General features: G+C 41.5%; 7 protein-coding genes across 7 annotated transcripts; 4 read left to right on the top strand and 3 right to left on the bottom strand.

The window, feature by feature from the left end:
- Positions 1-196: 196 nt before the first annotated feature.
- Positions 197-2865, bottom strand: PCOAH_00002620 (Uncharacterized protein; the record flags this gene model as incomplete). The annotated part of the gene is made up of 4 exons (XM_020057077.1): positions 197-1070; positions 1363-1463; positions 1698-2456; positions 2815-2865. The coding sequence occupies 4 exons, from the start codon at positions 2863-2865 to the stop codon at positions 197-199; spliced, it is 1785 nt and encodes a 594-aa protein (XP_019912692.1).
- Positions 2866-4861: 1996 nt separating this feature from the next.
- PCOAH_00002610 (Uncharacterized protein) lies at positions 4862-6315 on the top strand (the record flags this gene model as incomplete). The annotated part of the gene is made up of 2 exons (XM_020057076.1): positions 4862-6088; positions 6283-6315. The coding sequence occupies 2 exons, from the start codon at positions 4862-4864 to the stop codon at positions 6313-6315; spliced, it is 1260 nt and encodes a 419-aa protein (XP_019912670.1).
- A 101-nt stretch (positions 6316-6416) lies between these two features.
- Positions 6417-9023, bottom strand: PCOAH_00002600 (Uncharacterized protein; the record flags this gene model as incomplete). The annotated part of the gene is made up of 8 exons (XM_020057075.1): positions 6417-6470; positions 6650-6699; positions 6813-6873; positions 7007-7099; positions 7216-7281; positions 7432-7476; positions 7608-7661; positions 7914-9023. 8 exons carry the CDS (start codon positions 9021-9023, stop codon positions 6417-6419), a joined length of 1533 nt encoding a protein of 510 aa, XP_019912648.1.
- Positions 9024-9976: 953 nt separating this feature from the next.
- On the top strand, positions 9977-10672 carry PCOAH_00002590 (Signal recognition particle; the record flags this gene model as incomplete). Its single annotated transcript, XM_020057074.1, has 4 exons — positions 9977-10018; positions 10138-10206; positions 10363-10483; positions 10623-10672. The coding sequence occupies 4 exons, from the start codon at positions 9977-9979 to the stop codon at positions 10670-10672; spliced, it is 282 nt and encodes a 93-aa protein (XP_019912688.1).
- Positions 10673-12194: 1522 nt separating this feature from the next.
- PCOAH_00002580 (Uncharacterized protein) lies at positions 12195-19751 on the top strand (the record flags this gene model as incomplete). The annotated part of the gene is made up of 1 exon (XM_020057073.1): positions 12195-19751. The coding sequence occupies one exon, from the start codon at positions 12195-12197 to the stop codon at positions 19749-19751; it is 7557 nt and encodes a 2518-aa protein (XP_019912710.1).
- Positions 19752-20853: 1102 nt separating this feature from the next.
- PCOAH_00002570 (Antioxidant protein) lies at positions 20854-21693 on the top strand (the record flags this gene model as incomplete). Its single annotated transcript, XM_020057072.1, has 2 exons — positions 20854-21060; positions 21187-21693. 2 exons carry the CDS (start codon positions 20854-20856, stop codon positions 21691-21693), a joined length of 714 nt encoding a protein of 237 aa, XP_019912613.1.
- An 832-nt stretch (positions 21694-22525) lies between these two features.
- Positions 22526-25096, bottom strand: PCOAH_00002560 (NMD3-like protein; the record flags this gene model as incomplete). Its single annotated transcript, XM_020057071.1, has 1 exon — positions 22526-25096. One exon carries the CDS (start codon positions 25094-25096, stop codon positions 22526-22528), a length of 2571 nt encoding a protein of 856 aa, XP_019912636.1.
- Positions 25097-25977: the final 881 nt, after the last annotated feature.

The following is a 25977-nucleotide window of genomic DNA, read 5'->3' as shown; positions in this document are numbered from 1 at the left end:
GCATAAGAACATGTGCATATGTAAGCGAAGAGACCGCTTTTTCGCTCCAAACACGCAATGGGTGCGAAGCACACCCTCCAACCTTCTTCCACCCCGAGGGGTTCGTGTCAGATCGGGGTGTTGCCAATAAGGGGATATATGCCCCTTCAGAATACAATCAGGCACACACGGCACTGTTACCCTGTTCACCATTTGGTTAAGTGTGTTCTCTTTTCCCTTCTTCATCAATTGTGGAGACAGTATCATCCTTATGCTGTCCATCCGGTTTGTGTTTCCGATGGCTCCTTTCGTCTTTGCATTTCTTCCAACCACTTAAAATTTTTTTATTATATTTTATGTCCTTCGTGCTGTCACATGTATCTTTATTGTTTAGCATTTCCTTTTTTTTAATTTCCTTGCGGTATGGTTCTTCATCACCAGGCTTCCTCTCCCCTGCCTGCCGTTTATGTTCCCCCTTTTCAGTCTTGCCATAATCCTCATTTTTATTTTTCGAATCGCTTGGTATTTTTTTCCTCCATTTCCTTTCACTCACACTGTCCGTTGAACATGCTGATATCGATGGGGGTGCGGATGCGTTGAGTTTATCTCTCCTGGGGGTTCTTAGACCATTTTTAGGTGTCCCCTTAAGATCTTCCCTATGTTTTTGCTCTTTTTTTTTCAAATTTTTTAATCCGTTACCACTTAGCGAAGATATTATTATGTCAATTTTGTTCCTATGTTTTGGGGGTTCTTTTTTGTACTCTTCTTTGTCACTACTTTTGGAAAAGGTCTCTTCGATGGTTCCCATTTTGTCTTTTCCACGTCGTGGTGTGGCACCCCCGACATGCTTATCATTTTTCGCTTCCCATTTTTCTTTATACTCTTTTTCTCCTTTCTTCGAATCGTTTTCATTGGTGCGTTTTGTTGGCAGAGAACTCACGCTATTCTTCTTCCTCTCACTATCTGCTATGTTTTTTTTTTTCTTCTTTTGCTCTATGTCCCGTCCGGGAAATGTGCCTACGGATTTGTTTCTGCCTGTTTGTAGTTGCGTCCGCGCTGCACCTGCGGTTGCTGCTTTGGGTGTCTCGAGCCTAAAAAGGGGGAAGCAGCACGTGATTGGTAAATCCAGCAGGTATATTCATGTGCATTAATCCTCATACGTATTAATCAATTTTGCAGGCGTGAAAGAGGTGTCCCATTTGTTCCCATACGGACGAAAGTGCAAGGCAGTTCGCAGTCCATGGGGATGTTGAAGAGTTACATGTGGTGTCACGCCTACCGTGACACTTGCTGTCACATCTGGTACCATGTTTTACCGCCACAAGTGCTGCCACCCTTGCTGTCGCACACGTTTTCCTTTTTTTCATTTTTTCTTTTCAATACTCTTTTTTGAAGAAAGAATTGGGCACAATTATGTCCACACTCTTTTCGTGGCGTGATTTGCTCTGGGTGTCCAAGAAGGTCTTGCTCGGCACACCGAGGTCCTTTGGAAAAAAATGGGAAGAAATAAATCAACCGGTGTCATGTGTGGCAAGGTGAATCATGTTTGTGCGTAGATGCGGTCCGCTGAGGACTCATACGGGGGCAAGAAAAGGCGCACGAATTGGAAAAGGGGGAATTTTGTGCACATTGGGGGATTATTTTGTGTCCATTATTGAAGATTTTTTGCTATTTTGTTATTTTTCCCATTTCCCCCTTTCCCTCCCGCAGTGACTTACATCAATGACGTAGTAATAATTGTGGTAGGAGTCAGCGGGGTAAGAGGCCGTCTTGAATTTGTTGTTCAAATTCTTCATCAGAAACTCTGAATGAGAGACGCCAATAACTTCATCCTCTTTTCCATGAATTAGCAAAAGAGGAGTATCACTATCGTCACCTTTACTAAGCGCAGACAAGTTTTTAAAATTGTCATAGATATTTTCAATAATATAAGAAGAATAGGTAAAATATTCTTCTACTAATTTTTCGATAGATACATAAGGAGAATGTAAAATAATTCCTCCAATGTGATCACCAAGTATGTTTAGGTTGTATGCTAATTTTGTAGCTACTCCTGTGCCTATGGATCTTCCGAAAAGTATGATTTGTTCACTTTTTAAATTTAATGACCTTAAGAAGTTGTACGCTGCTAGGGCTCTCCTGTTTATATTGTACTGATTAGGGGAACCCCACAAATAACACAATCCAAACCCTATATATTCTATGGCGAGTATATTAGCTTGTAAATGTTCATGCAAGTTACACATTTCGTCATATATCTGTCCTAAATCGCACGAATTACTGTGGAAGTACATAATGGTGTGTTTACTCCTTAACGTTTTGGAGTATAAAAATATGGCTGGAAATTTCCTTTTCTGCAATTCTTTCACATTTTCCTCCTTGTTAAATATTTCGAACGTTTCGTCTCCCCAGTATTTCTCGACGTCGATGTTCAGTAGCTCGGGGATGTACACTAGGTTTTGCAGCTCTTCTCCGTACTGCAGGGGGTAGGGGGGGTGTGCAGGTATGCCAAATTATGTGTCGGTACACATATGTGTTCAGTTACGGTCCATTGAAAAGGAGCAAACGAGCGCGTCACACTAGATGGGTAGTTATGTGGTGCCGCTTTCCGTCATGTACTGTCTTTCCGAAAACTTTCACGTGCAGGCACGTAGACAGATCGAAGGCGTACAGTTGCGGGCGCATTCGCTTCACCCTTTCCCATTTGTCCTCATCGCACATGGTGACAAAAGGGGGGGAGCGCCGCACAGGGGTACATTGTCCAGTACACGTATCGGCACATATATGTGCGCATTTATATTCTTATTTATTATTTTTTTTTTTTTTTTTACGGACACTTGGCTCGGTGGGGCGAAACAACGCCGTGTTGGACAGGGAATTCCCCATGATTTCTGTTCTTCCTTTTTTTTTTTAAGTTTTTCTTTCCTTTCCCGATTTTTGTTATGGTTAAGATGGTGTGGGAAAACAATCATAAACCCTTTACATTAGTGAATGCGTGTTTTTAAAAAATGTGAAAAAGGGGGGGGGAAATGCTGACAGAGAGGGCAGGCCAAAAAAACAAAAAAAGAAAAAAAAAAAAAAACAATTGCAATTTTGTTTGTTGCGTACGTATACATGTGCGAGCGTTTTATTTTTCGTTAACCCCTTTGCGGTTGTTCTGTTGCGAAAAATTCGACTGACGAGTGGGTAATATTTGTGCAATGCGTACGCGTGAGCGGGTGTATATATAAGCAAGTATATAAGTATATAAGTATGTATATGTTTATAATACGTGTACATGTGTGCTACATGCGCGTTCACCTCTTTTCCCGTCTTTTTTTTAATTTCCACTTAGTGGCTAAAATGCCCCCCGGGGAGGCAAACAGTTTTACGGCGTGAAAAAAAATTGCCATTTGGGCAAGTATATATGTACTTATATGCGTATATGTATACATTTTTTTTTTTTTTTTTTTTTTTGTTTGTACGTGCGCATGCTAGCAGTTCTTTTCTCTTCATCCTGATAAAAGGGAGAAGGTTGAATGCGGCCCACCTCAGGAGCACATAGAAATGCTTTCATTTTAAAGGAGTAGGACAACAGGGTGAACTGCGTTTTATTTATGCCAACATTATCGAAGCTGCTTCGCTAGCCGGATTGTTAGATCGTTTGCAAGACAACAGGACTTTGCAACGTTGCATTTGTATGGCACTGTTGAGCGCCGTGTTACCAAACGGATTTTTTATTTTTTTTTTTTGCATGTGGGGAATTAGCAAACGTGTTGAAGGGAACGAGACGGCTATTCCATTGCACATAGGTGAATTTGAGCGAATGAGATGGTGGTGTTGCTATGTACACCTGGGAACGTGTATACATTCTTTTTTGTGCTCCCTTTGTTCGTTAATTAACATGTCCATCCCGCATATGCGGTACATTCCTCTCACCGCTACACGGCGTGGTGTGCATGTATGTTACCATTTGCCCAGCGTGGCGCATAGATTGACAAGCAAATGTGGTCAAAAGGGACGCCCATATTTAAAGGGCTAGATAGTATCACATGGTGATTTTAAAAAAAACACAACGAAGCCATTTATAGCAAATTAAAACTTGAAGGGGAAGGGTCAAAAAGGAAAAAAAATAAAATAACAGGTCATGTGAGGCAACACAAAATGGGCGATTTTGCGAATTAGGGGAATGATCATTTTTAGTACTCACCACTTGCTGCACACATTTTGTTAACCACGGGTTCGCTTCTACTGAGCAGTATAAAAAGAATAAGTCCTTTTCTTTTTCGTATGTCGCCACACCGTTGCGATGCGTCTGTATTATGCACCGTTTAAGTTTAAGGGGCCGCTACAAATGGCTCACTTCTGGTTGCAAACATTGGTGTATGGGAATATCCGTCAGCTACTATCCCAAAAGGACGAACGAGCTAAAATGAAGAAAGGGAAAAATGTTGTACTCTCTACTGTGTGACGTGATCAGGGGGTTCACGTAAGGTCTGCCCATTTAAGAGGCACACATTTCCCTTCAAAGTGTTGACTGTTAGGCTGCCAAAGCAGTGGTGCTAAATGAGGCTTCTTTTTAAAGCAAATTTGCAAAAATGTGCAGGCAACGGGTCCGTTTTCAACATTTGCACCTTTTGTGTGCATATTCCTTTTTTTGTTCTTTTGTTTTTTTTTCTTTTAACGGGCGAGACCCCATTTTGGAGAAAACACGAACAGGGGAAACATTATACAGGGGTTAGCAGAATTCCCCAAACGGCTCTGAAAAAAAGTATAATAACGCGAAAAAAGGTTGACAGAGATTGGATGTTACCCAGGGAGAGATATATTTTTATGAAGCTTCTAATTAGCCCTGCCCAAACATCACCCGAGCTTTACGAAAATGCATTTTTAAAAACGTACGATGCGGTTGATACCACTCGTTCTTACATTGTTAGGTGACGCAATTTTATGGGACCTTCAAAAAGGATACTACTGCTTCAATTTAATTCCAAAACAAGGAAACCTCTTTTTTCGAAGATTTAGCACGTCCTGTAACTGCCTATGCAGAAAGAAAATTGCGCGCCAGAAATGTGAAAATGGCGGGGTGAAACACCAACAAACCAGGATACACCTTTCTCCTTACAACGATGTAAACCTGGGGAAGAAGTACAAATCGGGTGAGCACTTAAAGGAGCAGGAAAGAAATGCCGTGAAGGACATCCAAGGAGTTTGGAAGTTTTACTTCCCCGTATTTATAATGGACACGGAGTTTGAGGCGGCAAAGGGGGAGTCCTTCGAAAGTGAAAAGATGGGGAAGGCAGCAGAGTTGGGCAGGGCCAGCGATTTGGACGATCCCGACAATTTGGATGAGTTGGACGAATTGGACGCCGCGAATCAGTCGGAAGATTTCGGAACAGGGGGAGAAGAATCAAGCCAAACGGAGAGCCCCACAAATGAAGACGCGTCCGATGACGCAAATTTGAACCTACTGAGAGGGGAACGGATGCAACCGCTACCCATGTTTGTGTATAACTATGAAAATATCGTGTCGGCCTCCTCATCGACGCGGGCCTACTGGTCTAACAAATTTTTGCAAAACAATATTTTCGAATGCACAGTAAAGTTTGTTAACAAAATGAATAGCAAGTACATGGTCATCCTGCAAGGGTATTTATTTGTGTCTAAAAAAAACGCTCTGAATGACAGGAACATTCGTTTGATGCCGTGCCAAATATTTGGGAATTTATTTCTTGCAAATAATGACAATGCAGAGGATGTTTCGTTAATCCCGCCAAATATGAAAGTGTACGATATGAATGGGAATCAAGTTAAGGACGTACTAGCCATTTTGGAAAAAAAAATACCAGGATTTCGGAAAGATAAAAAAAAAATCGATTCCTTTTTGGGGATAAAAAAGTGGAAATTCCTAGGTGTTTCAACAGCTTATAAAGTGGTAGGGGAGGGTAAAAATATGTTTAATATTAATCACTTTTTAACAGGGAAAGATGAAAGCGTTTTTTATAATGTGATGAATTTTGACGTGGTCAATACAAATTATGACAAAAATGGGGTTGTCCACTTGGCAGAAATTTTTAATTCCTATTTTGAAAAGCCCCCCGGAGATGTGCTTTCCTTGATTATGAAAAACGTAATTTAAAAAGTTTAGCAGTTGCAGAGGGGGAAGTGTGGCATCCCTTGGCGAAGTTTCTGCCACATTTGGGGGGTGCCCTTACGTGGAATGCTTCGTGTATTCTCCACGTTTTACGCATCTCTGCACATGTACTGTATATATGCACCTACACGTGTGCACCTATACATGCGCCCTTCCCCCCCTCTTTGTAGCTCGAGGAAAAGTCCATTAATGGCCCCTTTTAATCATACCAAGTGAACGGATGAACAAAAAAAAATTGACACAAATGGGAATAAAATAATCTTCAATATGATGTAGGAGTGATGTTAAAAAAAAAGACCTTCACTCATTCGACCATAATTTCGTGTTCCTCATCTTCACTCTGATTATCAATCCAGTCCTGCAGAAAAAAAGAGAAAAAAATTTCCACACGAATTGAAGGGTTGATATTTTTATTAGGGCTATAAAAGCGTGCGCTTCTTCTTTTTTTTTTTTTTTTTTGTTGACGTTATGTCTGTACACATGTGTGATTGCACATCGAACTTGTTCCTTTTATTTGTTTGCTTTTTCGTTGCTTACATGAAACGCCTGCAAATTGTTGTTCTGCAAAAACGACGGTTGGTTATCCTCTGCAAATAAAAAAAAAAAAAATGGACGTTACATTACGCGCAGAAGTATATACACATGCAGGGGGGATGGGCATTCCCTCGTGTGTCTGCACATTACTCCATGTTGCAGTTACCTGTATGCTTATCCGGCTCTTCATTTTCGGGTGCGTCTTCTGCACGCGCCTTGTTAGCACTCTGATATGGGTGAAAAAAAAAATAACAGCAGGGTGAAGTTAGAAAAAACTGTGGAAGAGGAAAAAAACTATGTAGCACATTGGCACGCTTCACAATTATAAATCCAACTGCGTTTCATTTTTGTTTGGGGTACCTGTGCAGGCAGGCACTGCGCCTTCAGGTCCTGTTTTCCATCGTAAAAATACACTTCCAGCTTTTTACCATTCAGCTCCATGTCCTTGAAGTACTGTAAGAAAGGGGAAATGATTATTTATATTTCTCCGTGTTTATCACCCCAGCGTGCTACTGTTCGATTAGGCATATACACAGTTGGCTTCTTCATTTTTGTTGGGGATCTCATACCGATACTATCATTTCGGCTTCCTCCACTCCTTTGAATTTGACACAGACAATTCCGTTGGGGTGTTTCTTAAAGTGGGAAATGGAGGGGGCATGCATGTGCAGGCGTGTATATTTCTACGTGAGAACGTACGTAAAGTGCACACGGTAGATGGGGCAACGAATGCGCTTTTTCATCTTGCGAGAATCTTTCCTTTCGCCACTTTCGTTTTAGCCTACCGGTATGGGATATACCTTGTGCACGGGCACGTACTTCTTCACTTCCTGTTTTGGAAAAAAAAAAAAGAAAAAAAAAAATTAATAAATAACGGTGATGATGAACAGATCGCTCCTTTGCACGATTGCAACAGGGAATGATCCTTTACACAGTGCACTTGGACAAATTTCGTAGTTACCATTTCGACCAGGTCTTTTATAAAATCGTAGAAGGGGTCTCCCTCATCGTGCTTCTACAATTGGGGGAATGGGGGGGAAGGGTATAAAATCAAAGGGGAGAAAATATATAAAGGAAGTAAATTTATGTAAGTACTATTCTCGCGTGAATGGTGGCATAAATTGATCTTTTCAATGTCACGCTAGCTATCCCCTATTTGTCCCCATTTGTGCAAAAATGAGCTAAATGAGGACATGGCAGAAATGCACAATTGCTGTGTTCGTAGGTACCCATACGTTTGGGCATTTTCCCGGGGAGGTTGCCTTACCACTGCATCTTCATACGAAAAGACGTTCCTAAAAATGACGATTTTTTTTTTCGTTCCAGTGTACCCATCTTCCCACTTTTGCAACCTCAGTTGCTCATATTTCGCCGCCTTGATTTTTTTTTTTTTAATTAGCAATTCTTCTTTAGAAACTTTGGAAGCTTCTTTTTTTTTGTTGAATTGTGCCTTTTCTACACGAATCATGCAGTCCTGTCTTAGGTAAAAATTGTCAAAATATTTTATGGCAATGTCTACACTCTGCGTGTACACATATGTAACCAAAGCGTCTCCTTTCACTTGGTTGTTTTCATCATAGTATATTTTGATTTTCGGTTCTGTTGTTTCTGCGTCTATTTTAATAATGCCCGCTTTTTTAAACACATTATGTATTTCCTCCTTTGTTATATCACTAGGTAATCCGGTTATGTAAATGCAGCTATTTTTTACTTTTTTATCGCATAGGCCTTCCTCCATTTTTTTTTTCTTTCTCTCTAGGTACTTTTTTTTTTTCTCTTTTTTTTTCATTTTTTCTAGTTCTAGGGGGTTTATCCCGGTGGCCCCATCGGGTGGGTCACACTCGTCGCTGTCGTCGGGACACTTACTGGTGTTACCGCTTAGTGTATACGTATTTGCTTCAACATTGGAGATACGATTTGTGTCCTGCTGCACTATAGTAGGATGCTCCTTTGATGTGGCGCCCCCCTGGAACCCCTCCGTTGTGTCATCACCACTTTGTGTGTTAAAAGGTAGGCACCTTTTTAATATATCATCGTTGTACACATATTTCCAGTTCTGATCTCCCTTTTTAAATATTACCGACATGATGTTTAATCTTTTTTCACTCCATAGTTTTTTCATCTGGTCTAAATTGTAGGGCCCATAGGACTGGTTGTTTACGTAAACTAGCCATTGGCTATTCTCTTCGTGTGTCTTGTTCCCTTCATTTGTTTCCACCCCTTGTGGGTTATAATCCTCATTCGCTTCTCCCTCATTTGGTACGCACGTGGGTTCGTCTTCCCGTTGAACATTGGCTACATGGTCTGGATTAACGTTATTATCGCCTCTGGGGGAGGAGTGTATGGACTGCACTTCCTTCGCCTCTTCCTCTTCCATAATTTTCTTTCTTTTTCCTTGTTTGTGCAATTTATTAGAGGCACATTTTTCCAGTTGTAGTTAAAAAGTTTCCCAATGTGACTGGCAATGTGATTGGCAATTTGATTGGCAATTTGATTGACAGTGCAATTGTTCCATGCGCGAAGTGCTGTGCGGGGGACCACTTCATTTTTTAATTTTTTCCCGACAGGAACAACCCTGGTGAACGCGTTGCCATTTTATCATATGCACTGATTGGATCATTGGTTCATTGATTGATTCACTGGTTGATTAATTTTTTTTTTTTTTTTTTCGACGACGCAGTTGCGTATAATGATCTCTTTCGCTCTTTGCATAGAAATATTCAATAAATAGAATAGAAGTAGATTTTTTTTTTTTTTTAAAATGCGTTACTTCTCGAATGAGGAGAAAACATCCAACTTTGAGGAAAATAGAGGAGTTTCCCTTTTTGTGAACTTCAGTTTGGCATACTCCTCCTTTGCGACTTTCTGAACCAAGGCCACATATGCATACATACGCGAGGTGCGTAGTAGCTGACTAGGGGATATTTCTTAACAAGCCTCCAATTGAGGAGTGGGATTTATCTACCGAGGAGAAACCAAACCTGCTTAATTTAACGTGAAGGAGAACGCAGTGAGGAAGAAAAAAGTAATGCCTGAGAGGAACGAGTGCATACGACTATGTATGCATATGAGTGTACCTCCCCGTGTAACGTCTGATGTTGGGACAGCAATGTGCTGTTCGATGAAACCGAATGGTGGAAGGATTAAGATCATCACCAATCGTCGCACATTAATATGTGCTTGTGCCATTTGAGTGATTAAACCGAAACTGGCACAGTCTCTTCAAGTAGATATGCGTATGCATGTATGGACGTCGTAACAATGTTGAATGTATTTACTTTTTTTTTTCTTTACAATGCAGTGGTTTATGCGATATCGTGGGGGGATTTCATGCAGGCGTCAAGGGACATCATTTCGAAATCGCCAGATAAGGTATGCGGAGCGGAAGGAAAGTGCAAAAATGTGATGATGCACAAGGAGAGAGGCGCAGCGTGCATGCAGTTGTGTTTGCACGCTACAACTAAAGTGTTAACTTCTTCCCCTTTTTGTAGACAAGATATGTGATAAAGTTGCATAGGCCCAGTGAGGGAATTATTCTGAAAGTCACGGATAATAAACACGTAAGGTCATTTGATCACCGTGAAGGGAACGAACCACACGTCTTAAATATTCCATGATCATGCGTGTGTTTTGGTTCAACATATGCACTCCGTTATGGTTGTCCATTTTGTGCAGTGCATACCTACACAGTGTCTCCCTCTCCGAAATCCTCGCAGAGCATAATGTACCGGTTAAGCAAAAATGACAACTTAAAAAAGATTGAAGCATTAAATTCACTATTTCTAACGTGGGGTTCCAGCGAAAACGCGGATGAGGCCTTCCCGCTCAAGCTTAGCAGTACGGATGCGTGCACACAAAATGATGCATGCAATTGTGTGTTCGTGTAAATAAGTAAATGTGTATAGATGGAGCTACCCCTTTGTGAATTATGCCTTCCCAAATGACCTCTCGCTTTAACCCTTCACCCCCTCTACAGGAAGTGCGGATAAAACGACCAACGAACTGAAGGCGAAAAAGTCCACTTAGAGGAAAAAAAAGAAGACCAACATGTGAATTGTGACAAAGCCCCCATTTGGAAAATACCCTTTTTTGCTGCACAGTTGGGGAAATATTTACGATTCCCTCACTGCAATGAAAGTAATTTATTTTACGTTCATTTGGAACTTAGATATTTTGGGGAGATCGTCCGAATGCTTACGTGTAAGTAAGCAGGGGTTATAATTTCCCGTCCTACAGTTCTCTTGAATAGGACTACGCGCATGTGTATGCTAAATTCGATGTTATTTTTTTTACTTTATTTTATTATTTTATTTTTTTTTTTTTTTTGTGTGTAATGGGAAATATGAACACGGTCATAATTTTTGGTATACATTTTTGCAAGTGTAAAGTGTATAACTTTTTTTTTTTTTCCCATTTTTTCTCATATACACTAATTAACGCTAACAATTTTATGCAATAAATATACGTAGCAATTTGCCCTTTTTTGGAAGTTTACATATATACTTTTTTTTTACGTTCCTATGCCTGCATTGTTTAGCTTAAAGGGTAAATGTAAAGTGTGCCTGCCTACATTTCCGCAGCAGCTTACACGTGTACGCGCATATTTACATACATATGATGTGCAATCTGCGCTGGAAAAAAAATCAACAGCTGGTGGTATGCGAAGCTGAAAAATTGGAACATGCGCTTCGTTCAGTTGGCGAAGTGTACAAGCGTAGCTGGAGGGTTGGCTGATGGAATGTGCCAATAAAAAGAAGTCAAACATAAGCATCCTTCGACCGCATCGCTAGGAGATATCGAATTTTATGCCATAAGTATTTGAGAATACGGGACATGTAGCAAATGGCACAAAGAAAAAAATAAAAAAAAAGGCAAGCAAAAGAGGAGAAGCATTTTTTTCTCAATAAGAGTACCTTCCTCACCTCAGCTTTTCCCCCCGTTTTGTAAATTTCCTTTTTAAGTTTGACAAAAAAAATTATTGAACGAAATATGCATGCGGAGGGATGAGGTAAACCGGAACACACTCCCTACTTCGCCTTTTCCTTTTACAAAAATTTTAGAGGCACAACTGATATGTTTGGCAAGAAGATGTGCTCAAATGTGTACATGCACATATACACCGTGTGGTTGGTTATTTTAAGTACACACACGGTAGTCTGAAGTTTCAGTAATGGCAATAGGTTTACCTTTGCGTGTATGTTCGTTAGTACCACCAACCCCATCCGATTAGTTCCTCCTCCCCCCGCACAACTGTATGTTTACCGCGGTAACAAATGCGCGCCAGTTTATTTCTTAACCATTGTTTATAAGCAGGAGAATAGAGACGAAGCCAAAAAAATATTAAAAAAAAAAACAGGAACGAGTTAAATCTCGAGAAAAAGCGCAGCTGAATGTTATCCCAAAAGGAAGGAAAGGAAAAGGTGGCAATTTTTTTTTCGTACATAAAAGTGTAGCGCGTTTGTAAAGGGATGCACAGCCGCATGGTTCAGCATAACTGAGCAGGAATTTGTGCACATAGTGAGACGGTTAGGCCAACCGGCTTGACAAAATGGCAGAGGACAAGTCTGGGAAGGGGGCGTATATTAATAACCCCGAGTTCCCGTACAAAAATTTGAACATTAAAAAGATCGAACGGATAAGGAAAAGCGTCAGTCTAGGCAGCCAATTTTTCATCCAAAAAAATCCAATTAACGATGAGTCAGGAGGAAAAGAACCCGTTTCCAGGGAGGGGAATTCGCAAAATTACACAAATAGTTTAAGCAAAAAATTTAGTAAATCGAAAAATTTTATAGAAAGAAACATTGAAAAGATATCTAGCTTAAGCAAAAAGAACGACATGTTCTTGAAGACCAAAAAGACATGTAACAGGAGCCACGTTGTGGGTTATGATATACACAAGGATGGAAAGAAAGACATGAAGGAGAAGGCCACTACAGTTTCTGGTGCCGTCCCACTAAAAAATAGGGCAACGGGGGGCACTCCTGGGAACAGTGGTAATAACAATCACAACGGCAATAAGAACATTTTAAGCAAAACCCCAGTGAACCATTTGAAACACAAAACTACACTCGCCCACGCAAAACACAAAAGCGCAGAGTGCGATTCGGCAAGAAACAAAACGTCTTCTACGAATGGTTATAACCAAGCGGGGGAGCCTCTGAAAAATGCAAGAAAGTTCCCTGGAATAGGAGAGAGGGGGAATAGACAGTACGTGGTCACCAATTTTGAGAGGTCCAAAAGCTTTGCCAGGCACTACGACGTAGGCGGTGGCGGGGCGGCCTCCACTGCTAAGCTTGGCAGCTGTACGGTGAGTCATGCTTCTTCCAAGCATGCAATCGCGAATCACAGTAACAGTAATGCTCCACTGAGAAGGCAGAAAACACTTCTCGGTGAAGACACCGCAGGTCAGAATAGGAAGGAGAAAGCATCCTCCACAAGAATCACTAGCAGAGCAGCAGGTCATGAAAGAAGCGAAACGCATCTGAGGAAAAACGCACAGATAAGCGGCTCAATGGTAAAAAAAAACGAATGGATTGATGTAAGGAATAACATCGCCCAGGAGGAGGTAGCCAAAAAGAAGAAGGAACAAACCAATGCACAAGTCGCACTTTACCACACAGATAAGGATAAACATGTCACAAATGAAGGAGAAAAAAAAATGGAAAAAAAATTAAAGGAAGGCTCAAATGCAGTATCATCTTATGAGGAGCATGATATGAAAAATAGAGGAAGCGACTATGTAAAGGACAGGAAAATAAAACGTGAGGGTACCTTGGAAAGTCAGAGAAGTGAAGACAACGATATTGGACAGATAGAATATGATGGTGCTGGTGAAGGGGCGGATATGTATTTCACGAACCAACAACATAAACATAAACAAACAGATGAGGAGCATATGCACACGCAAAATAATCTGCCAAATGGTTACCATTACGGTGGAGGTGGCGTTGAAAAGGGTGGAATAGATGAGATGTGCGAATCGGATGCTAGAGAAGATGAAAATGAGGAAAAGGACGCAGCGGATGAGGATAACGAGGAGGAGATCGCCGTCGTAGAGGAACCGGAGGAGAGTGGAGGAGACGGCGCCCTGCAGAAAGAGGCCAATAAGATAGCTTCACCAATCTGTAGTAACAATAACGCAGGGGCAGGAAAAAAGGAATTCCCAGAAAAATCGATAAGCCTAAACGATAATTCTTCCCTCGATACGGCTACAAATTACAGTTTGCAAAGTAAGAAGGACTATCAAAGTTGGAGGGACAGAATAAAGTTAAAAAATGGAACAAGTAAAAAACTGCGAAGCGCTGACTATACGTCCCAAGCGGTGCACAACGAAACGGATAAAACTCTTTCTTCTAGATATGCACATTTGGACTCACTTGGAAAAAAAACAAATGAAGGAAGACCTACAGATAGTAAAAATGTGAACGAATTTATAGGAAATATTAGAAACAGCATTGGAACGTTTGACGAATTGCTTTCCAGGCGGCTTGCCAAGTTAAACGGGAAAGGTGTCCCACCAAATGGAATGTCTGTCCTGAATAGGGGGAAAGAAGAAGACACCCACAATGGTACTACAACGATTAGGGGACCAAAAGAAGGTCTCACCTCGCGTGATAATTATTCCTTAAATGAGTATCGAATGGATGAAGGAAAATCCATGCAGGAGAATTTTCCTGCCAAATATAGGGAAGAGCAAAGTGACGAAATGGAGGAGCCAAAGGGGATGACAAGGACATCCATCCAGAGTGGAGAAAATTTCCTCTTCGATCGAAGTAGTTATAATAATGTCAAAAGAGGGGGGCAAAAGGAAGCCGAGGAGATTAAATATAAGAAACAAGTGAACACATATTATGGAGATAATGAGCCCGAAATGATAGCTAGTGAAATGAAAAAGATAGATGATAGGGCGTGCGATCAGTACGCTAAAAAAAGTGACACTGCACGATCAGGTAAAAGATTATTGGATCCTCCTTCAGTGCAAAACGAGCTGATGCACACATGTGGAAACGATTTGGAGAATGTGATCCAGGAAGGATATTTCCCAACGGAGCAAAGAAATGCACTAAATGAGGATATACTTAAGAAGGAGCTTGCGAATTCATATGACTACGAGTTTTCGAGCTCGCGCAAAGCGAATCATAGTCTTTCTGGAAGTAACTTTTCTCCTCTGCATAAAAATTATTTGACCGAAGGGGGAAACATCGGCAACGCGAATCAGGGCGATGCACACAGTGACGATGAAGACTATAAATCGGTAACGCAGAATAAATCGACGGAGGACGACATGGAAGAAAAAAATGAGGTAAACGAGGACGAAGAGGAAGAAAAAGAAGACGAAAAAGGGGAACTACTCACCGACCTGCCAGGCGATGACGAAGACGAAGCGGATGATAAACACCCCGATGAGAGTAGCCCAAAGGAACAGTCATACGTGGATGAAGGACACCTGAAGGAGCCTAACAGAGGCTATTTTGACAAGAGCTTTAATGAGGACTCAGTGGAGAAGGAACATTTGTACGACGTGCCCGAAAGTGCGAAGATTCCTAGTAGGGTCTTTCTAACAGTAAATGGGAAAGACGCGCATAACGGTTCTGTGCAATTTAATAAGTTGGGTGGGGAGTCCTTCGCAGGCAGACACGCAGTAGTCAGGGATCAGGAAGTTAAAGAGTATCGTCCAGATAAGCCAGATGAGCAGGATGAGGATAAACACAAGTTCCTGTGCAGCTCCAACGACACTTACCATGTGGACGTATTAAAGTTGTACAATAATAAGCTATCCCACGAAGGAGGGAACAAAAAGAACAATAAACTTATAAACAAGAATATGATTTTGAAGGAGATATTCGGCTCGAATTATGAGTCCAGCTTGAAAAATGATCTGAACGAATCGAGCAATGTGATGGGCGGCGGGGACGACGTGGATGAAACGGGAAACGTCCCCGAGGAAGAACAGGCGAACGAGGAAGAGGCGCAAAATTACCCACACGAGGATACAACAGAGAAGGAGCCGTCGAACAAAAACGCTGCAATGATAAGCGATGGTAAGTACGACAATTATATAAGCAACAAACCGATCGGAGGAGGTACTCACCAGCCGTTCGAGTCTCAGTTGGATAAAAGTAACAGCGTGGAAAAGGACTCGTTTGGAAGTGAGCTAGCCAACGAGGAGGACTCGTTGCTTAAAAGGTATGAAGAGAATTCCTCCCCCCTGATTTTGTCGAAACCGTTGTTTAACGACAAAACGAGTGAAAGTAGTTATAACACAAGTGTGCTAATGGGCCGAGCAAAAAACGAATCTCTTACCTTTAGGGACACCACCGCAGGGGGCAATAGCAACAAAGATAGAAACCGTAGCGGTGATGCCCTTTTAAAAAAGAAAGGTCTGCGAAATGTTGAGGACACACCAAATTACACAGACGATAAGCGAACGCATAATGGTGGTGAGTTTTCGAGCGAATATAAGGAAGGCAGATATACATCGGGGGAAATGTCCGAACACGTGGCGGTAGGCAAAGCACAGGATCCAGCAATGCATTTGCGTGATGTTGTGACGGAAGGGTGGGGAGAATATTACGACGGTGTAGGAAACAGATATGGGGAGAGTAACGATGCGATGAGGGTGGAAGAACCGGATAGCGAAAACGAAATGATCAACATTGATGGGGTGGGTGAGAAGGCAGCCCTGGAAGAAGCTAATAAGATAGTACCAAATGAGGAGGAAGGGAAACGAACAGATGAACCCTTTGCAAAAAAGAGAAAAGGAAACGAACATGCATATGATCATTACATTGGTGAGTATGAACAAGGCTTCTCTGTGGTGAACCAGAAGGCAGGCGAAAGGAAGAGAAAAGAAATAGACGAGGAAATAGGGAAGTATGAAACAAGGAGGGACAATCAAGGTGGGCAGTACCGCAGTTATAAGGACTACATAAAAGGGGAAAAAGTGGAAGGGAGAAACAACATCAGAGAAGAACTAAGGATAGGTCGAACGGAGGAGGATAATCCCATGCAACCTCACAGAACGTCGTGGGTGAGAAAAGCGCAACGCAGCAGTGACGGAGCAGCGAACACAGAAAATGAGTTAACACATGAACATAGCGAAAAAACTCATGGTGAGAAGAAAAATAACGCCATTTGGAAATACAAGGATAAGAAGTTCCTAATTTATAAGGACAAATTATTTGAGGAAAAAGAAAGGGAAACAAACGAAAGAAAGTCCCACATGAATGAAGAACTGATAGACATGCATTATGGGAGGAAGTTGGATGTAAATAAAGAGAGGGAATATTTATTCGACTCTATGAGCGATAGTTACAATTATGGTTACGTAGGGAAAGGAAGGAGTGGCAAGAGAACCTCCCACATGATGAATTTGTATGAAAGCATTAAATGCAGAATGGAAACCAGCGGAAACAAGGAAAGTGACAATAGCAACTTGAAGAGCGTCATATGTGACGACTACTATTTGGACTACATAAAGAATAGGAGAAAACATAGCAATAAATATGAAGGGGGGAAAAGCCGAGTGAATAACTATAATAAAATGCAACAAAGCAGCAACGAAAATGAGCTCACTTTAAACAAAAGGAAAAGGAAGAATATATTCGAAAGTGACAGCCTGATAAATGATAGCAAAGATGAACAGAATTTTGATTTGCCGCGTAACAATAATGAATTCCTGGAGGATGTGAAAAAAAAAATAAAAAAAATTGACCATATAGAATGTAGCCATTTATCCTATGGCAACAGTGAATGCTCCAAGGGAGCTGTTTTATATAGCAGCATAAACGAAACAACAAATAGTAGCCACACCATCGTATCGAAGAGGAGCAAATATATATTAAAACATTCGAATGCTTCCTCCCTTTGTGATGACGTCCCTTTGTTTTTTAACTTTGTGAATTGCAGCTCAATCGTATTAGGGTCCGAAATTATATACGTCACAGATGAGACGTATGGAAAGTGCGAAAATATTTTAAAAGACAAACCGTTCAATACGGCCAACGTGGAAAGGGGGTACTATGAAGATTACTCCAACGACCTCTACAACGTGGCGAATAGTAATCTGCACATTGGCATAGGGAATAGTAGGGAGCGTTTGGACGACATAGGTGATAGGGGGAAGATTGCCAATTTTCTGGGCGAACGAGTGAACTGTTCTACTGAGGAGAAAACCGGGGGGGGAAGCGATTACCCTAAATTGTCAGAAGAATCAGGTAAATTGGGGGAATGCCCGGGGTGGCTAACCAAAAGAAGAATAAAAAAATATTTCGATTTTTGCATTGTTAAGCTGTGCAAACCGACCCTCATAAAAGGTATCGACATTGACACGAATAATTTTTTGGGAAACTACGCTCCGTATGTTTCTATCGAAGGGGCGTACATCGAGGACGACATGTTAATGAGTGCAGAGTCGTTTTCTAAATATGTGGATCAAGTTAAATACAACAACAAAAAAAAAAACGATTTCATATTTGAGAGGGACTTTTTTTCGCACCACCCCCCTGGTGGGGGGAGAGGCGAAAGGGGGGGTGTGCACAAGGAAAATGGTGAATACAGAAAGACAGGTAATCCCAACAACAGGAATAACGATATTAGCACTGACGCAGAGAGGAAAGATATGTTCCTGTCGAGCCGAAACAGCAGCGGGGAAAACCGCTACTGGAGCAATGACCGAAGGAGTCTGGAGGACCATGTGCTGAACAATAGGGAAGAGGTAGAATTGGTGATAGACGGGAAAACGTATTTTAAAAGAAACAAATATTTTTATGAACCCATTTTGATAGATCCCCTGGACAAGTCGGACCAGGAGTATGAAAATTATTTGGAAATTCTAAGGTATAATGATAAGTATAAAAAATTGAGGACTAACCCGAAGTCGACTTCCTTTGTGGCGAACGGAAATGAGTACCGCTATATAGATAATAAGTTGTACACCCTTGTGGATGTGACGAAGGAGATAGCTAGTAGGTATCCTGGAATCCACAAGGGGTGCTTGTTAAGGAGTTCCTCTTCCCCACTGGACGAAGGGAGGGGTTATTCCAGTGGTGATCGTTATGACAATCGTTATGACAATCGTTATGGAGATCGCTTCGTCGGAGTGGAGGGAGCTGGCCTTGGCGGAGCAGAGCGCCATGCGAAGTACCGCACGGGTAGCGCAGCGGAAGGGGAACAGCGTGAAAGTGATTTAAATGGTGAAATTTGCCACAATGATGAAAATAGCGAAGAGGAGGAGGGGAACGCGTTCCTCTCCAACTCGTACAACTCGAACACGCTGTTTCTAGACAACGACTACTCAATAGAAAAGAAGATCTACAACGACCTGCACAAGCAGTACCAATGGGTATCCATCCTAGAGGATGAAAGGATGAACCCCGGATTCAAAAACTACAATCATAACTGCTTCAACATAAACACATGTAACAAAATATTTACGCACCTCATTGTGTGTCTACTCCCCGATGGAGGAATAAACAAATTGCGTGTATATGGAGAGATAAAAATAAGTGAAAAAGTTCGAAAAAAAAGTTACAAAAAGACCATTAACGTGTGTGATATTCTGGATGGATCCCACGTGGTCTACACAACTGACGAATTCTATGGAAAATCGGAAAACATATTGATCGATCAGAATTCTGAGTACGTTATGGGGTGGCAAACAAGAAGACTGATAAATAGACCTCTACGTTACGTTGAAAATTTGACGGTAAATAACATGTCGTCGATATTTTTTAACAACAATTATTGCATAATTAAGCTCAGTTTTATCACCAGCATTAAGTACATAGAAATTAACACCATATTTTATGAATACAACTTTCCTTTGTGCGTTTCGATTGATTATTGCTATATGAAGGAAGTACACTCGGAGGAGAAGTCCAAGCAGATTCAATTTTTTGGCGAAAATATCGAGAACATTCAGTGGAAGGAGCTTCTCCCCCTGTCCTACATTAAGGGCAACCACATCAACTTCTTTACCGTCAATGGGAGCAGCGCTGATGAGGCACCTTTGCCCGACGTTGTGTCTTCGCACCTCCGTCTGAACATATACCCGGACGGGGGCATAAACACGATTAAGGCGTACGGCACGGTGGTTGAGGTGTAGCGGAAAAATAATGAAAATGAACAAGTGCTCGTGACGATGCACACTGCGTTATCGGGTGCAAACGTCGTGACGACTCTTCGCTTATCATTCTTACATGCTTCACTGCGGAGAGAAGAAAAATACGTGCTCCTGGGTAACCTGCTTTGTTTGAATTAAAATTACCCTTCTCGCCAGGATCACTACGCCGCTGTTAGAACACTCTTCTTAGGGGTATATGTGGATCCGTTTTGTTTACCTGTATGTTTTAAACACGTCCACGGTTGAAGAAGTGGCTACGTGCGAACGTGGAACCGTTGAAATGGTTCCACATGGCGATGGCTTTTTTTTTTTTTCTTGCAACTTGTCCCTTTTTTTTTTTTTTTTAAAGCGTGTTATTATTTTGTTGTGTGTCAATTATTTGCTCATTTATGTAGCATTAAAATGTTTTTCTTTTTTTGGCCACTTGGATACGAGCTGCCAATTTGCTCAACTGGAACGGCGACTTTTCCAAAGGTGAAGGAGCAGTGTGAGTTTGCTACGTTGATACTTTGCGGGGGGAGAAATAATGCGACATGTACGTAGGAAAGTGGAACTGCCAATGTAGAGGTATTTTCCGCGATTAAGCGGTCCCTTGAAGCATGAAAAATAGCAAAGCGCAGGAAGAGAAGTAGCCCCTTAAAAGCAAGAACATAGTCACAGCGGCAGTGTGTGACAGGCGGAAAACACATTTAGTTATGTGCACTTTTCACCCTCTCCTACACTGCAAACGGGAGGAAGTATTAACATTCGGGTTAGTGGAACGTTACGGAAAATAAAGCATTTCCGATTGGAGGGTTAATTATTATTTACGCCATATAGATAACATCCCCCGTATGTTTATCGTCCCTACGCGTACAACTCCTTTTTGAAGCACACGTATGTGCTCGCGTGCATTCTTGTCATTTTTTGCGGCCATATATACATCACGATAGAAGCACGACGGAAGGGGAACCACCCCAAATAGGAGAAGAAAAGCATTCGGATTTCTCCCCCTTCCATACATAAACACATACACACAGATACATAGGTGCATCCCCATTGACGTTTAACGAGCCCCTATTCAACAGAACAGAAGGACAGAAAGATGAAAGGAATTATCGTTTTCCTTTACCTCATTCTGGCACACCTCTGTTTTGGCTTTAAGAAATTCACGCCCAATCAGGCTATGCATGTTGTGTCCAGAAGGGGGAGCCCAAGTAGGAGGTCTTCGCAAATGTTGCATGAGTCTAAGAGCATAGATCTGGCCAATGATCTCAAGGAAAATGACGTGATTCCGAACGTCAAAGTTATGGTACAATGAGGGTGAACGCTGCGGTAGAATTTGCGGCCATTCCTCCGGTCCATTTGTACATTAGGTTGCTTTGTTCTTAGTACTGCACTGTAATCTGCCTCATTTTTTCCCCTTTTTTTTTCCCAGATCGATGTGAAAAACATGAATGGCACGGACCAGCCGGGGGAGGAAAACGACTTCAAAGCCATTGACACACACGAGCTGTTTAAGAACAAAAAAATATTACTGATAAGCCTGCCAGGAGCTTTCACCCCCACATGCACGTCCAAAATGATACCGCAGTATGAAGCCGAATATGACTTCTTCATTAAGGAAAACAAATTTGACGACATTTACTGCATCACCAACAATGACATTTTTGTGTTAAAAAGTTGGTTTAAGGATATGAATATAAAAAAGGTGAAGTATGTTAGTGATGGAAATAGCTCCTTTACCGAGAGTATGAATATGCTTGTGGATAAGTCCAACTTTTTTATGGGCATGAGACCTTGGAGATTTGTTGCTATAGTGGAAAATAACATCCTAATAAAAATGTTCCAGGAAAAAGATAAGCAGCATAATATACAGACGGACCCGTATGAAGTTTCGTCCGCTGCGGCGGTTAAGGAGTTCCTTCGACAGAATCAGCTCTGAGGGGGGGGCAGGAGAAGTGGCATGCGTTTACTCTGTCGAATTGTTCAGACACTTCCCAGTGTTTGGGACGTCCAACCGTTTTTGTGGGTTCAAACGGAAGGTGCATTTGGTCGAAGTGTCTTTCTCTAGCTGTTCATGGATGTGAACTTGGTCAGTCATTTGTTCACAATAGCGTATTTATTTTATTTATTTATTTTTTTTTTTTTTGCATTTTTTATTTGACACGCAGATATGATAAGGGGACGGGAGGTGAGTTCTCCCCCGGTGGAGTGAAATTGTGTGTGCACAGGGGCTCTACCAGACCCAGGTGGTAACTTTCACCGAACGCCTGTGCGAAGTCTCATTTGTTCAGTTGACTATTTTTAATTAATTTGGCAAACATAAATGAGTGTTCACTTAAACAGTTTTAAAAAAAAAAAAAAAAGTTTTATTGTTTGTGGTTTGGCTAGTGAGCATTTCCCCACAAGCAATGGTAACATTACTGCAGCAATGGGCAGGCCGCGGGTTGGTATACGTGGAGGCCCATTTTTAAAGCGCAAATTGGAATGGAAAGCATCCAAAAGTGTATACTCCAATTTGACAGTTGCTGCTAAAGGTTGGCTTGTTAAGCGGTGAATGGGGTGTCACCATAAGGTACGACAATCCATACGTGTGTAAAATGCACATATATGGAGGTGTGGTGAAGATGACGATTACACGCTTTATACGCTTATGGATTGTCCCACGCATGTAAACAAATATATCAACGCGTTTCCATATCACACCCATCGGATGGGAGGAAAGAATGCCAACCCATTCAGCTGCAACTTGACGGGCAAAAACACTAACCCCCTCAAAGGATGGTAATATTCTCCATACCGGCACAGTTCTTCATAAGGATGGACTTAAAAATATCCTCCTCATTAATATTCTTCATGGTCTCTATATTATTATTTTGGACCTCTAATTCGTTTTCTATTTTTTGCCTTTCCTTTGGCTTCACCTTATCAATAATGATTATGTTGTAGTTGTCCTCTTTTTCCAAGTATAAGTTTATGTCATTGTCGAAGGTGTGTTTTCTTAGGTCATAAGCGTTTACGTAATCTCCTGGTTTTAAATGCCTAGCGTTACACGTTTTGGTGAGTATTGTGTTTCCCTCTGATTCGTCGTACAACTCGATGAATGCGTAGACGAGTTTGTCTAGCTTTACTTTTCTGGAGGAGGATTTGCAACTCTTCGTGTCGGCAAGTGAGCCATTCTCTTCGTTCACTTGGAAGAGGTCATCGGAGGAGAATTCTTCTACAATGTTTGAGCTGACCGAATTTTTCGTTTTCCTCTTCAGGTTAACATTTTTACCCTTGGTTCGGATGGACCGGTTTGACGTTCCCTTCAGGGATGCATTATCCTCCAGCATATCGTCCCCAATAGTGTCAACACATTTGCCATTTTGGGTGGAGGCACCACTTTTCCTGTCACCCTTGGAATACGGATCCCTGTCGATGTACTCCACGTTGAGTATGAGGAAGACCTTGGAGTCTGCCTTGCTGAGCAGTGGCAAGAACGGATGCTTATTGTACCTCTCTTGCGATATATGAGCAGAGTTAGAAGAACAAAAAGGATTAATCAGTATGATGAATATGGATACGTGGAGGCAGAGGTAGAAGGAGCTCTTCATTCCATACTTGATGGATAAATCTTTCGGAAAAAAAATCAAGTCATATTTACAAATTGGACAAATGTCGATGGAAAATGAGTACAAATAATTATACGTGTTATTATTCGCATCGTGATTTATCAAATGTTTTGAATTTTTACACTTTGACATTGTCTTGCTTAATATGAAGTCGCAGAATTTGAGGGCATCTGTTCGTGACAAAAAATGAAAGTCCAAACCATCTGGGTTGGAAACTATATTAATAATATTCTCGTTCATATTATATTTTAATAGTAGGCTTTCCAAAAAGAGGAGTGTTTTTTTATGTTCCACTTTTTGCCTAACCGATACGCAAGTGTTGTATGTGTAGGGAGTATAAGTCTTCTTGCAGTCATCACACTGGGTGTATTTTATTACGTAGTGTAGGATTAATTCCATCTCGCTGATGAAATTGTTTATTAATTCTTCCTGCACGCTAAGGTGGATTTTTATTCTTTTACTATGCGGTTCTGTATATAAGAATTTTGCGTCCAATATTTTTAGCTTTTTCAATTTATTCACTTTTTTTAAGCATAGCGCTAGTAATTCTTTGCTCTCCAATTCGCAATATACCCACCTGTTGTGCAGGTACCTCTTACACTCCCTGCAGTAGTATATAAGGTACGTGTCCTTGTTTATATTAATGCTACTACTTTCCACGTTTTGCAAAATGCAGTTGCTGCACATTTTGGACGCGTTCGCCTTTATGCTGTCTCCGCAGAGGATGCACGCAATCAGCTGCATGTTGTCGTTTTGTTGGTTTTCTAGGGAGTCCACGTTTTCGTAGTCCTTCCCAGAAACTGGGGGGAAGTACTCATGGGGAGCATTCCCATTTGGGGTCGTCCCATTTGTTATCGACCCGCTGCTTCCCCCGTTTCCCCCTTTTCCACCCCCCTGCATGGAGTTCAGAATGTCCACAAAGGAGGACGCTCGGAAATTATGTAAACTCTCGTTGTACGACTTTTCAAAATCCGTGCGTTCCGTTTTAACCTCCATTTGGGCTTCCGTTTTAATCTGCATTTCCGCTTTTTTCCCCCCTTCATCGTTATTTTTATTGGAATCCACCTCGTCAGTTTCGCCCCCCTTCAGTTGGTCCTTCAAGAAGACGGAGTTCTGCTCATTCTTCGCACACTCACGCTTGTCGAATTTAACATACACTGGCTCTCTCTCCCTGTCTTTGTATTCGTTCTGTTTGCTGCCAGTGGCGAATAGCTTGTGTTGATTTTCCTGGGGGGCGAACATCTTGTGCTGCATCTGCTGCGTTTCGAAAAACTTGAACTGCGTGTGGAAGCGCCTACTCTGGTTGTCCTCGCTGCAGAAGAGCTTGTGCTCGTTTCCGTTGCATGAACTGCCATTAGGGGTGTCTTCTTCCTTTCCCCAATATTCACCACCGTTTCGTTCACCGACGCTGCTGCACTTGGCAAAACTGATATTCACAAAGTCGTTCCCCTTGCAGTCGTCACGTTGCTGCTCGTTATTGTGTTTCCCCTCTTCTGCACCCGTGTGGGAAGCATCCCCATTTTGGTGCCCCTCCAAAGAACCGCCATCCATTTTTACGTCTTCCTTTTTCCCATTTGCCCCATCCTCATCAAGGAGGAAACTGACTTTCTTTGTGACTTTTTTCTTTAGCGTCGATTCGCTGGAGGTTTCTTCATTCGTAAAGGCTACCGCCTGTTCAGTTACTTCCTTTTCGCCATTCTGACAGGTTTCTTCCTTTTTTAAATTGCTCATTTTGCTCTGTTTTTCTTCTTTCTTTTGGAAAATCTATGTAGGTATTTATTCAAGGCGGGAAGAAAAGTCGCAAAAAAAAAAAAAGGAATAATTTGCCAATGGGTTTAAAGGGAGCTTATTGCATAGGAGAATATTCTACTTGAGAATGTCCTTCTTTCATAATGCGGTTTGTTCATTGCCGGTAGAGGGAAGATTCCACACCGTTTTTTTTTCCCCCTAAAAATTGAGGGGTCATGATGTTCTAAAAAATATTTCGAAAATCGTCGTTTTTTTGGTATTCTGTTCTCGTATTATCTGTACACGTATGATTATTACTTTTTCCCATTTATCGTTTATCGTTTATCGTTTATCGTTTTTTTTTTTTTTTTTTTTTTTTTGCAACTTATTTCCATTCTTTTTGGATGGATTTTATCCCAATGTGGTTTCTTCAAAAATGGGAAGGCAAGATTTTCTCTGCGGGGCTGAAGGAAGAAAAATTATATTACGACGGTCGCCCTTTAAGGAGGAGCATTAAAAAGGCGCATGCCTTGAGGCCCTGTTTGCTTAGACGGTTATTTTTTGTGAACCTTTCCAGAGTTACTTTGTGGCTTCCGTTTTTTTTTTTTTTTTTTTTTTTTCTCGTAAAAGGGGGTATGCACAAAATTGTACATGTTTACCCGTTGTGGGCACGCACTTGTTTTATTCCCCCACCGCGTCAGGAAAATTCTTCGGATAGGCCACATAGTGCGCGGTTGGTGGGGGCACCGGGATATTCCTATACCCAATGCGGCGTCGCATTAGTTATTTCATGTAGGCATCAAAGCGTTTTACCTCCTCAGCGCTAATTGTACCACTGTCGGGTAACCACAATCATGGAGTTTTTTTTAATTGTTACCAATGCG

Source organism: Plasmodium coatneyi, chromosome 2 (genome assembly GCF_001680005.1).
Source record: "Plasmodium coatneyi strain Hackeri chromosome 2, complete sequence".
NCBI classification, from domain to species: domain Eukaryota; phylum Apicomplexa; class Aconoidasida; order Haemosporida; family Plasmodiidae; genus Plasmodium; species Plasmodium coatneyi.
Note: the sequence above shows the minus strand (reverse complement) of the source record. Positions and strands in the feature narration are given on the sequence as shown.